Source organism: Notothenia coriiceps, unplaced genomic scaffold, assembly GCF_000735185.1.
Source record: "Notothenia coriiceps isolate Sejong01 unplaced genomic scaffold, NC01 NC01_scaffold00024668, whole genome shotgun sequence".
NCBI classification, from domain to species: Eukaryota; Metazoa; Chordata; class Actinopteri; order Perciformes; family Nototheniidae; genus Notothenia; species Notothenia coriiceps.
The window spans coordinates 4,181,599-4,194,645 of NW_011357369.1; the positions used below are offsets into that span (position 1 = coordinate 4,181,599).

General features: G+C 40.2%; 1 protein-coding gene across 1 annotated transcript in view; it reads right to left on the reverse strand.

Moving 5' to 3' along the window:
* Positions 1-5,767: 5,767 nt before the first annotated feature.
* The window catches only part of cyp27a1.1 (cytochrome P450, family 27, subfamily A, polypeptide 1.1), a 14,134-nt gene continuing 6,854 nt past the window's right edge, over positions 5,768-13,047 (reverse strand). The window contains exons 4-9 of the mRNA XM_010782987.1: positions 10,402-10,599; positions 8,925-9,088; positions 8,588-8,754; positions 7,648-7,729; positions 7,346-7,546; positions 5,768-7,108 (exon numbers count right to left, since the gene is read on the reverse strand). Coding sequence (XP_010781289.1) covers positions 6,995-7,108; positions 7,346-7,546; positions 7,648-7,729; positions 8,588-8,754; positions 8,925-9,088; positions 10,402-10,599 — 926 coding nt within the window. The 3' untranslated portion in view covers positions 5,768-6,994. The remainder of the gene's footprint in view (positions 7,109-7,345; positions 7,547-7,647; positions 7,730-8,587; positions 8,755-8,924; positions 9,089-10,401; positions 10,600-13,047) is intronic.

A 13,047-nucleotide genomic window follows, 5' to 3' on the forward strand; every position in this document is an offset into this window, starting at 1 on the left:
TGTATGTCATTCGAATCCTTTCATTTTTCTCTAAATGACTCATATACTTCATGTAAATTCCCATTACCAAATAAGTTTAATTTTATGTTATCCACCTAAAAAGGGTAGATCTTAATTCTGTTACCTTTCCCTCTTCAACAATCTGTACTTTAGTTGCTTGAGTAACCTCTTTATATATAACATTACAATAAATCCCAACAAAATAGTATATGCAATGAAGAGTCAAACCAACAAATTTCATCTATCCTGTGACTTTTGCATTTGCTAGGTGGTGTTACCACCAAAAAATCAAATACTTCTTCCCTCATCTTTCATCTTTCTTCCAAAACATTTCAAACAGTCTCCCTTAGACAATTACAAATTCGTACTGTCTCCAGGGACGCGCTTCCCAAAACGAGGTCGGTAAGAGTGTGTCAATGTGTTTCCCCACCTAACACTCCCTGACCTACGCCTCCGGTCGACGACGTCCCGCGTCCACTCTGTCTTTTTGTCCTCTTTAGATCTTGCAAACTTTCATCTCTCTCTGTCCTCTTTCAGTCTACCAACTTCTTCATATCCTCTTCATGTCCATATATCTCAATGATTATAAGCCCTTTTATAGTATAACAAAATACCTATTGTATTTTATTCTTATATAAATGATCTATATATCTTGTTGTCCGAATGATCCAATTGTCTTTTAACGATAATTTGTCAAAGTCGACGGTTGATAGGACAGAAACAAGATGTTTCATCTTGTATGCAAACGTAAATGGTAATTATAATCCTTTTCAAGTGTTAACTGATGGTAATTTCTGGCAAACCTAATTATCCTGCTCAAACAGTATTTGTAAGCAGCGAATCTACCTTCTTTCACAACTCTCTACAAGTTTTTGTACCCTCAAAAAGTGTTACAAAATCAAAATATAACTTGTTAATTCATTAGCTTCCTGTCTTTTTACAAGCACTACTAAATTTAAGATCAAAGTCGAAATTCCATTATTACTGTCTAATGTAAAACATTTTTAAGGAAATTCACAAGGTTTTTATATATGTAATTGACATCAGTCTAATACAAAAATTTATATATGGCGCCGACCTATGTCAACTCAAAAGCGTAAGACAATGTGTCGCTTAGATTGGTACGGAAACATTGTGTGTTGAATGCTTTTGGTTAAACTTTAATTACTTATTCGTTCTTTAATTTCTACTTTAGTATATCACCAATTTTTTTCAAAAAACAAAACGGATAATGTGAATCTTGGACTTCATTACTTTCTTATCCTTTTCTTGACAATGGTGAAGTTACCCAAATTGTAAGTGTACAAGTCGTAAGGACTGGTATATCTCTGAGTCAGGACAAAATGGGAAACATGGGCGACCCCCTCTGTCTAAATGTAACTCAAAAAGAGTCATCGATAAACGACACTAAATGTCGTCGTAACGCTTGATGGCCGCGTGTGGCAAAGCCACATGAGACTTAGGTCACACAAGCTCACTTTTTCAACGTAGTGAGCGCGTTTGTCTTGCTTGACACGTTTCTTGCCTTGTAGAGCTCTCCTCAAAGGTGTCGCAAACGGGAACACGGAGCAACAGTTCCGTTGGCGCCACCACTTCTCCATGCACGTAAAGAACCCCCTAAAGGACGCCGATGTCTCCTGTTTGCGACACAGCGACGTGAACAGGTAGTGTAACTACGGTCTCCAGGGAAGGGGGAGTCCTGTAGGGTCGGTCTCTCTCCAAAGGAACCTCGGGTGCTGGTCCGGCCGGCCAAGATGCCCGGGACGGTGGAGCCCTGGTCGAACTTCCGCCGGGCAAAACCAAGAGGGTGTGCTGTCCGACCAGAGTCAGGACAAGTCTGAGACTTGTGCTTGAGTAGCGTACTTAAAGAGTGCGTATTGACACGTTCTCAGGATAGTCTGTCCACGAGCATGCTTGCTATGGAATTCGGCAAGACCTTCCGCCTCCGCTGAACAAATGCCTACTAGACCTAGGACTTTTCTAATTTCAAAGTAGTAGGAACAAACCGTTGGTGTGCGTGTAGTACTAAGAATCAGTGCCTTGAAGTATAATTAAGTACAATCCTTAGTTAATGACAAATACCATAAAATTCACAACGCAATGCAACGGTATCAATCAGTTCTCAAAGACTATGTTTAAATAGCAGCAAATCATTGTTTCTTATTTATATCAATATATCTACTACATCAGATCACACATTGATCTGTTAATTTTCAATGTATTTCAGTCCAACTTCAGATCACTATAGAAAAAAGCAAGCAGACACACTCCGGGCTGCTGCTGCTGCTCTCGAGAGGAAAAAAGGTGGGGGGAACTCTCACAGACAAATACTGACACCCCCTTCTCTCTCCCCCGCTGCAGCTCTCAGCCTCTTTAGGAAAAGGAGGGCTTCTTTCAACAATTAACACTTCTGCTATCCTTTTATTCAATTTTTCTGCTTGAACCCACTGTTCTCGTAAGCTCTTAACTCACGCTCCTCTCGTTCAAATTCTCCCTTCATTATGACTTCGTATCTATTCATCTGACTTACTGTCTTTGTTACCAGTACATATTCACAGACTTCGTATCTATTGATCTGACTTACTGTCCTTGTTACCAGTAAATATCGACAGAAAAAATTCCCCGTACAGTCTATTCAGCTTTTATTGTCCGATGTTTATTCCAACAAGTTTAGCAAGCCTCTCAGCGCGCTTCAACACCATCTTTCAACAATGTGACGCTGACATGGAGTCGTAACCCAGGCTTACAGAACTCTTTATCGTGACGTTTGGCTTTATAGATTCAACCCCACAGAACAAAGGATTAATGAGGTCCGGTCACTTCAAAATTGTTTTTTGAAGTTTGCGTTACTCTCCTTTGGATCACTTATAACATGAATAACTCATCTCCAGCCCCGTCGAGCTGTGGATTTGTTATTTGGAGTCAGTCTTATATGGAGACTTAATACTACCCTTAGACTACTCCAGACAGCATAACAGTGGGGACTTTATAACTCCACTTATTAAGCCAGGGACTTCAATACACTTTTTTACGACTGTGGGGACTCGATACCTCCACTTTCAAGCCCGGGACTTCAATACCCTTCTGGCCTGTAGGAACTTAATATCCTATTTTAACTGAAACACGCATTTGCATTGTTATCACTGAGAGACAAGAGGGGTTTCCGCCGCCAGGTTTGTATACATGTAGGCCTACTTAATCTGCGCGATTTGCCCGTCCACATCTCCACGTGCAGTGCTGCATAAACATGGCTGAGTCTTTTCATCTGTAAACTTCCTCAACGGGGCCGCTCGCTCTCTTTTCTTGATTGCCCTCTCACGGGTGAACAGTTCAATGTCCCGCTTCATTGTAGGAATTCTGTCATTTCTCTACCACTTTAGTTCGACCATCTCCGTTACTAAGTTATGGAAAACTAAATAAATAAGTAATTAAATACCTTACTGTTACTGCGCTCATAAAGAATGATAAGAATAAGAATAATGCGTCTTGAACTGGTTTAATTAATTAGTGTCTTTACGTTTCACAGACTGTTAGCTTGTTGTGGTAGGCTGGTAGCCTATTTTATTAAAGAGCATATCAAAAGAAAGACTTGTGTTATGTCTTCCTTAATGCAATAGTAATTGGGGGTGCAAGTGGAGTCTCGCAGAGGCAAAACTGTGGCGCGCTTACACTGTAGGTGCGCCGCAGTCTGCGTGATCTGCCTTTAGGGAGGGGCGGGCCGGCCCTGAGAGTAAAGTAACGAGTAAAGTAACGAGTAAAGTAACGAGTTACTTTATGTAGACAGTAACGAAGTAGTGTAATACATTACTTTTAAAAAAAGTCATATGTAATGTAATATATTACTTTTTTTTAGTAACGACCCCATCTCTGCACTCCAGTACTTAAACACATAGCCCCCAGTGCTGAAAGAAGAATTCAGATGCAGTTAAAGTACAAATACATTATTGTTAAAATACTTTATGAGTCAAAGTCCTGCATTCAAAATGTTACTTAAGTATAAGTACACAAGTATTATCATCAACATGTACATAAAGTATACAAAGTAAAAGTGATCATTGTGCAGAAAAATGCCTTTATGTGTGTATTTAATTATATTTATGTGACATTTCTAGATAATATTGTCGCAGTATTTTAGTGACTTTCTCTAAAATGTTTAGATAATTTGACTCTTGTTTGTGACTTAAAGTGTAAGGGAAACTTCTGCAGTAGGGGTGTAATGGTTCACAGAAGTCACGGTTCGGTTCGTCCCACGGTTTGAGGGTCACGGTTCGGTACGAGTTCGGTACAACAAGAAAAAGCAAAAAAAAATCCCAAATGCATAATTCCAGGTTTGTTGTTATTTACGTTTGAACAGTAGTGCAAGTTTCAGTTTAAAAATAAGAAACTCTGACATTTTGAATAATTAACTGTATTAAACAGTTAAAAACAAACCACAAACAGTACCACACACACTCAGATGGCCATATTATCTATAATGGCTGATGTCAAACAAAAAGGTTTCATCAAGCTGTAAAACTAAAAAGAATGTCTTGAAATTACATCATAAATAATAAGAAAGTGTTTCAAGAGCGCAAAGTCGTTGAAAAACATATGCCAAAAGCTTCCGTTATTTATTTTGGTCTCTCGGCTTTCATGTCTATTGGCTTCTTAAAAACAGCCGGGAGAAGCAGCAACTGCTTCAAATCACGTGACATGTGACGTCCGAACCAGCAACTGCTTCATTTCCTGAATGGATCACTTGACTGGTTCGCGGTCCATTCACGCGATTCAATGCACTGCATCGTCTCGATTCTGACAGGTGACAGGTTGAAACAGTTTCGAATTTGAGCGCTTCCACACTTTATGACCGCTCTTAACAATGCGCAATGTGTGGGTTGAGTTGTTGTTGGTATTGCATTTGAATTGTAGTATCATTATAGAGCAAGCCAGGAAGAAAGATAGGTCGTTCTGGCTCGGGAAACACTTCGAAATGTGGAGAAGTTGTGAACAAAAAGACAATTATCAGTAATATAAAACCAGTTCAATATTTTAAGGAATAGATAGCCCAGTGGGTAGAGCCGGCGGCCCGAATGCGGCGATGTCCTCCGCTGGTTCAAAGCCTGGAATGGATGTACTTTTAATCATTGCTTTTCAACTTTAATAACTGATAAAAGGCCCTCTCCTCCCAAAGAAATGTCCAGCACTCTCTAGTCTATTCTCAATAACCCAATACACACAATTATCAATCTTTAATTGCAAATAGAACATGATATTCAGTCTTAGTGTGTGTGTGCATCAAATATTTTTCAAGGCAAAGATACGTTAAACCCACAGCCTTGCACTTCGCCAGGAGAGGTCGCTGTAACTGAAGCTTCGAGAAATTAACCTATTTCCGACACAATTGTCCAAGTGGTTTGATGCTTAATTCAAAGCTTCATTTTGCCATCACTACAGGTGGATTCTAGCTCCTGTGTGTTATCTGAAATTGCCATACTAACTTTTTTTTCTTCTTGTGTTTTGTTGTTGTGTTTCTTCTTGTTCTTCATTTGTTGTTTAAGGGCGGCTGGCAAACAGCTTTTAGGCGCAATACCACCCCCTGGATTATATATAGTGTAGTGGATACTGCCCTGAATGACAGACTTTTTTCCCACTCGTAAAAAAAAGGCGTATTCGTCGTGTGACTGCGTGTGCCGAACCGTGACGTCCGAACCGTGACGGTACGGGACGAATACGGATACCGTCAAATCCCTATTCTGCAGCAATGGAGAGTCAGGACTCAGAGAGACACAAGGAGAGTTGGAGCTTTGATGTCAAACACGGATCTTTAATATAAGCATCGGCCGGAGAAATTCACATCACAAGTGACAGAGCAGCCAGAGATTCTGACTGCACGGGTGGGTTGCCACGTCAAATCTGACCAGCCTATCTCTGATAGACCTTTTAACTAGTTTACAGAGAGAATTCACATATTGGGGGAGGGTGCGTAAACACTGGGAACACTGCAGATATCCCTGATATCTGGAAATGCTCAATCACCTGTCATGGGGAGCTTAGAAAGCCAGCGTTCTCACAGTCGTAAAACCCTCTATGACCGATAATAAAACTGAGAATAACATCACATGATTCCATTATCACATTCGTTACGGGAGATAACAGACTTAGGGTTCGTCGTAAATGTCAACAGGCAGAAAGGTTCAATATCTAAAATAAAGGCAGAATGAATCCCTAACATAAAGAGTAAGTCCACTAGTTTAATTTTTAAAGATGCTTTTTGTTAAAAGCAGCGAAAGCTGTTGTCACTACAAATGTAGCAGAAAAGAATTACATGAATTGCCTTTTAATAATAGTGGATTAGAAGTAGGTTTAACCTTTAGATTGGATAATGTTCCTGGAGTCATTGCAGTTTCACAAATGAGCTGTTTAAACTGATGCTGGCGTGTTTCCGAGAGAAGGAGGGGTTGTTCCTCAGATTCATCACAACAACATTATTTATATTTCAAGATTGAAAAGATTTAATGTCATATAGGTATAGCAATGCAAGGTTAAGCAATGCATACACAAATATATAAGGCTTTACTTTGATAAAGAAAGTTTAACCATATGGTTAGATATAAGACCTTTCTAAAAAAGGACTAGAAAAGAGTTTGGAAATGATTTATGTTCACTCATTCAAGTTCTGTTCATCTTTAAATAGCTGCCTACCAACTTTGTGACATTTTTAATACAAAATAATATTTGACTCTTTATTACAAGTATGAAGTGCTGACAAAATTCCTCAACCACATTGTTGGACTACAAAGAGCTTTTACTTAAAAGTTATGCGAGCATTTACGATATAGAGGATTTATGTTTAAAAATGTGAATTATACATACTTATATTTGTCATAGCAAAGGATCCAAACCTGGGTCGCTCTCCTACGATATAAAATATTCTTCTGCAAAACCCATTTTTCTTTCATTTGTAACATTTGCATTAATACACATCTGCAAAAGCAAATAAAGCCGTGTTTTCACATCATCTGTCCACAAAGTAAAGTCTGAGCGGTTGGTCCGGTACCAGAACAGTGCGGTTGATGCATTTCAACTCTCCCATCGTTGGGTCTGGCTTGATTTCAAAGTGCCTGATTACCTGGAGGAAAAAGAAAAATATGAAGTTCAGATTGAATAAGGCCATGGGGAAAACACAAATAAAAAACTAACTGTTTCTCTTTCAAATGTGGTAATAGGAACCTTATTTCACCCCAAAAGACGCTGTTCATGTCTTTTTTCAAAGCACTGTTTCTCTGTTGTTTGATGGCATGGAGCTCTACATCCAATCATGTGTAATCTGTAGATGTTGTAAAGGGATTTCCTGTTAGTCACTTACCCGAAACAGAACCATATACATCTCTAGCTCAGCAATCCTCCGACCCACACAGCCCCTCACTCCGAAGCCAAAAGGGATGGAGGCAAAGGGGTTGGGCCTCACACGTCCGTCACGGAGCCATCTCTCCGGTTTAAATGTGAACGGCTCTGGGAATGTCTCCTCGTCATGGCTGATGGCATAGTGGTGAAGCGTGAAAGCGGTCTGGAGAGACAACAGTCAAGAAATACAACAATGAAACTCTGAACAAGTACTCAAAAAGTACAAGTAGTTTAATAATGGTTAAAAATACAAAGCAGACCTACTTTCTTTGGAAATGTATATCCACCAATAGCAACACTCTTCTCTACAATGATCCTTGCATTCACAGGAACTACAGGGTACATCCTGCAGAACAGGTATAAATCAGGTCATTTGGTTTAGGCTTGTTCTTGTTGCATGTAGGAAAAGTAAGAATGTACAAAGATACAGTACAAGGCTGATGGCCTTTCTGGAAATTGATCTTGGAACCCATCAACATTGGTGTGACAGGGATGAGTCCCACGGAGCAACGACTCATATTTCTGGGATTCTGGTGTGGCCCGCAGATAACAGGGTTAAGAATGCATTTCCTCAAATGGCTAATTGAGCCTGGCTACAAGGTTGGGAATCCACATTGAACCCCGAGTGGTAATTCCCAACTTTGTAGCATAATTATACATGTTTACAGGATGGGAAAAAGGTTGTTGGTGTCTATAGCTAATATAGTCTTATATAACTAGTTACTGTTCTACTGCATTACCCGGACCTGCCTCATCCCCGCAAACAGCGAGGGTGAGGCAAAGGCTTTAAACAGCTCTTCATATACCCAAGGGGGACATCCGTGAGACTGTGCATATTTTATACAGTCTATAGTTGAGACTTGAGAATGGACTTGCAGATAAGAAACACCTATTTTAAAGTCGCCGGTTTACACTGTATTTACGGTTAATTGGGTTATCTACAAAAAGCTAAATCCTTGTCAGATAGCCGATGGGTTCTAAGATTTCATTTTGTCTGACACGTTCAACATCTTTTGCTCTTCACACGGATGGTTTATCAGGCACACTAAAACAGGATTGGTTACATGCTCTACAAAAAGACTACAAGGAAAGCATGTCACGTCCAATGCTAACATCCTGTCCTGTTACCAGCATAATTTGTTTTCATAGGCAGATATGTGTTTCTATGAACCTTCAGCCATCATAAAACCAAAACCAGTCTCACCTCAGTGCCTCCCTGATAACAGCCTTTAAATATGGCATCCGAGTGACCTCAGCAGCGGAGGGGATCCGCTTTGCTGGCAACATTGTGGACACTTCTTCATAAAGTCTGTCCTGGGTGTGAGGGTTCCTGGACAGCAGGTAAAAGCTCCATGTGAGGGTATTGGAGGTCTTAAGAATAAAGAAGGAAAGGCATTTAATAAACGTGCATAAAGATGCACACCTGTAAAAAAGGTGTACTAACATTACAAACATTTTGAATTTGAGTGGAAGCCCAACTTAGCTTCTGATATTTGACATGTTTCTGATATTCAGAATGTCATCTTTGTGTCATGATTTACCGTGTCCATCCCAGCTAAAAGGAGCTCAGTGATGCTGCCATACACGTCTTTGGTGCTCATCTGAGTGTTTGACAGGAGGTATGTTAGGTATTCCCCTTCCACTTCCTGGTTGTTCTCCACACGCTGCTGGATAACCTCCATCTTTTTGTCAATCAACTCTTTACCTAAAATAAGTGCAGAGTTTCATGTATTATTGTTGTCCATGTAAGCTCTAACAACTAAAAGCTCCGGCTATCCGTTTAGCTTCAGCTGAGGTATTTGAGAAAGATGTTTGGTTTATCTTTAGCCTGATTCTTATCCAGAGGACCTGCAAAGAAAATGTTAACATGCATTTACATTGAATTATATTACATTACTGCTACTTCCCATGTATCTTCAATAAAAAGTGGGCGCACATTTAGTGAAAGCTGCCAGCTAATGTTATTTTATTTTATTTTTTTAGTATTGATTTTCATCATTGGATTTGTCCAAAAAGCCCTGCATAGCCTTGCACCACATTAACCCTGATAGAAACACATTAACTGCTTATATAGTCTGGGTGTTTGGTGTTCAGCGAGTCAACAGTCTGTAAAGCTGCTAACACTTTTTAGTTATAGTTTTTAATAGTTACGACAAAATGGTAAAAAGATGTTTGTAGATTTGGATAACTTCCTAACTAATGTAGCATGTTTACAATATTATGTTAACTTTTTACAATTGCATTACCCTTCAACGATTATACTACATTCATTTGAGGAGATAATCCTGCTGAGTCTCATTTTCATTATTCCAAAATCCAATGGAAAAATCCTATTGGATCAAGGGAATCCTTGTGATGCTTACTTCCGGGTCATCCTACAAAAATACGCTATCACTGCACCACTCTATAGGACGATTAACAAGTGCCCAAGATTGAAATAAACATGCACCCTTAACTTGACTTAGTAAACCACTTTAGTTTAGCATTAACTTCCATGTTCTCTACATACCCTCAGGTGAGAATCGGTAGAGCTCATTGGATTTAAGATCAACAGTCTGTAAAGCTGCTAACACTTTTTAGTTATAGTTCAATAGAGAACTGAAACGGAACTTGAAGTTAACTATATACATAAAATAAAATAAAATGAGCACAAAAAGCAAAGCATGAGCACATTCTGTACTTTGCTTTTGTAAAGATCGTCCTAAGTTGTTCCCTTAGGAGTTAGGACATTCTTTTTGACTCAATGGATTGAAAGAGATACACTTAAGCCTTGTCCATATGTAAACAGATATCTTTACAAACAGAGTATTCCCTCTGTGTTCTCAAATGAAACATTGTCCACACAAGTAATGTGATTTCATAGTCAGACTTTGCCTGTAAAAGTGCTTTGCACACATGTTGTTCTGTCAGGAGATGGACTTGTTACAATAGAGAAAGTAGTTATAATAACAGCACTACAAGTACATGTTGTCCATAACAAAGACAGTCAAACCAGCTGTCACTTTTTCTGCGACTCACCAAAGCAGAAGATGCCCTCCCAACCTTCGATGTAGCGCCTCCAGTAGGGCAGCAGACTGCGGCTCCACTTGGGCATCAGAAACGCAGCCATGTTGTAGGAGAACATCTGGCCTATGGAGTGGATGAAGTCTTGAGTCCCTGCAGGGATTTCCTTTTCCAGACACCCAAGCCTTGTCTCAAACAGTATGGAGGCGATACCTGAGTGGCAAAGGTTATGATTCAGGATAAGAAAAACCTTTCTGCAGACTTGCTCTCCCTTTGGATTAGTCAAACTCAACTGGTTGGAATGTAACAAAAAAGCAGCCAAAATGTAAACCTATTAATTCAATTTTAATGGCTTAAATATATAATCTTGAACACACAACAAAAGGCATTGTTTCACGAATAGCCAGGTTACAAAATATGGTCTGCAGACAATAGCCGATTGCTATTCAGGCAATGCGGTCCAGCTCTTTTGCACATGTGTTTTACCTGCATGCAACTAAATCCTGCTCAAGTGACTAATGGCGCATTTCCACTGCAGCGGGTAGCCCCGTTTAAGCGTCCTTAATCTTCCTCAATCGGCCAGGCCAGTTTTTGGTGGCCTTTCCATATAGCGTAGCACCGGCTAGCGGGTACTTTTTCCCTCTTTTTCCGGCCCCATAAAATCGTTGTTCTATCAGGCCAGGGCCAGGGCTGAACTAGTGACGTCAACACTCTCGACTGCTGATTGGTCAGAGAGAATCGTCACAAAGTGTTGACGTCACTAGTTCAGCCCTGGCCCTGGCCTGATAGAACAACGATTTTATGGGGCCGGANTAGATATACTGTATATGTGACGCTAGGGATGATCTTGCGCGCGATCTTGTGACGATTCTCTCTGACCAATCAGCAGTCGAGAGTGTTGACGTCACTAGTTCAGCCCTGGCCCTGGCCGCAAAAAGAGGGAAAAAGTACCCGCTAGCCGGTGCTACGCTATATGGAAAGGCCACCAAAAACTAGCCTGGCCGCTTGAGGACGATTAAACAGGGCTACCCGATGCAGTGGAAATGCGCCATAAAGCCCCACTGGCTCCACAAATAGCTGAAGAAAAGTTATTTTGTGTGGAAGCAGATTGTCGGGCCTCCTTCCTATTTATACCGGAAGGGAGCCCGAGGGTGGGCGTGGACTACAAGTGTTTCAGTGCTGCGCGGGGGCGCAGGGGATTACCCAATAGCGATAGCCTTAGAGGGCTTCGCCAACACTCATAGAAGCTGGAGTTACAGTAGGTAACTTCAGGTTTCCTGTCTGTGTGTTCCCTCCTACCTGATTTCCTGATTGTGTTCACCTGGTGCCCCTGGGTTTTCTCCTCCCTCCTCACCTGTCTCTTGTTTCTTTCATTAGTCCTGGTGCATTTAGGTTCGTTTTCCTGTTAGTCTTTGTGAGATCCTTGTTTGTCTTTGACTGTGTTCACGGGGTAGTGTTCTGTTTGTTATCATGTGAACTTTGAAATAAAGGTATTTTCTGTGAAATCTGCATTTGGGTCCTGCCTGCTTCACTCACCCCTGACAGTTATCTTGGAATAATAGTGTGTTATATTGGATAAATATTGAAATGATGGAATAATATGGTGTTATGTCGAAGAATGCTGGTGTAATAGTGGATTATGATTAATGATTAATAATCATATTGGATGGATATGGTGGTGTATTAAAGAATTATGGGGTTTTTTTTATGCACATGCTCACACCAAACCCCAGTTAGAAACCAGATTGAGTTTCTATATCCTCAGAAACCTAACAGGGATTTCTGCAGAGTATTAAACACACTTCCTGTATCTCACCCTCTCTCTCTACCCTTACTGTTATATAAGGCTTTATGTAACGTCTTTAAGATGATCGGCGGCCTTGTGAGAGACTCAGAGAGGGAAGATGAAGTTTCCTCTGCTTTTGTGCCGACTGTGTGTCAGGAAGACTTGTGAAGAGCTGCAGAAAAACCAATAATAGAAACAGATACTGGGTCGAAGTGAATAAAAGAAACACGGAGAGAAAGAGGGCAGCTATTTTTGGTTTGTTAAAGATACCAGAAATTAAGTATTTGATACTAATAGCAGTGAAATTCATTGAATATGAATACCACATTAAAAAACAGACCAACGAATCCCATGTGCTTCAACACACTCTACATTATTACTGGTAGCATGATGGTTTCTGTTGGGAGGCTATACAGGTCATAATTACCTCTTTAATATCTATTTATATTGCTGTGGAAACATCTGGATTTTTTAGATATCCATTTAAGTGAACTCGGTTTTTATGAATAGAGCTTTAAATCATCACAATGCTAAATTAAGGGTCCTTGTTTTCTGGCTGCTAACAGCTAAGCTAACAACTAATGTCTAACAGATAACAGCTAATGGCTGGCAGCTAACACGTTTATGATTAACATCTTAAAGCTAACAGCTAATAGATAACAGCTAACAACTAATGGCTAACAGATAACATAACAACTGATAGCTAGAGAACCGCAGTGACGCGTCGTAAAACCCGGAAGTAAACTTCTTCCGGTTCCTTCGCGAAAAACCAATGCAATTTCTCCATAGGATTTTGGAAAATAGCTCGAAATAAGGTCTGTGGTTGACACACATTTAAGAGAGGGATCACGTTTTGTTCAGCCGGATAATCTCCA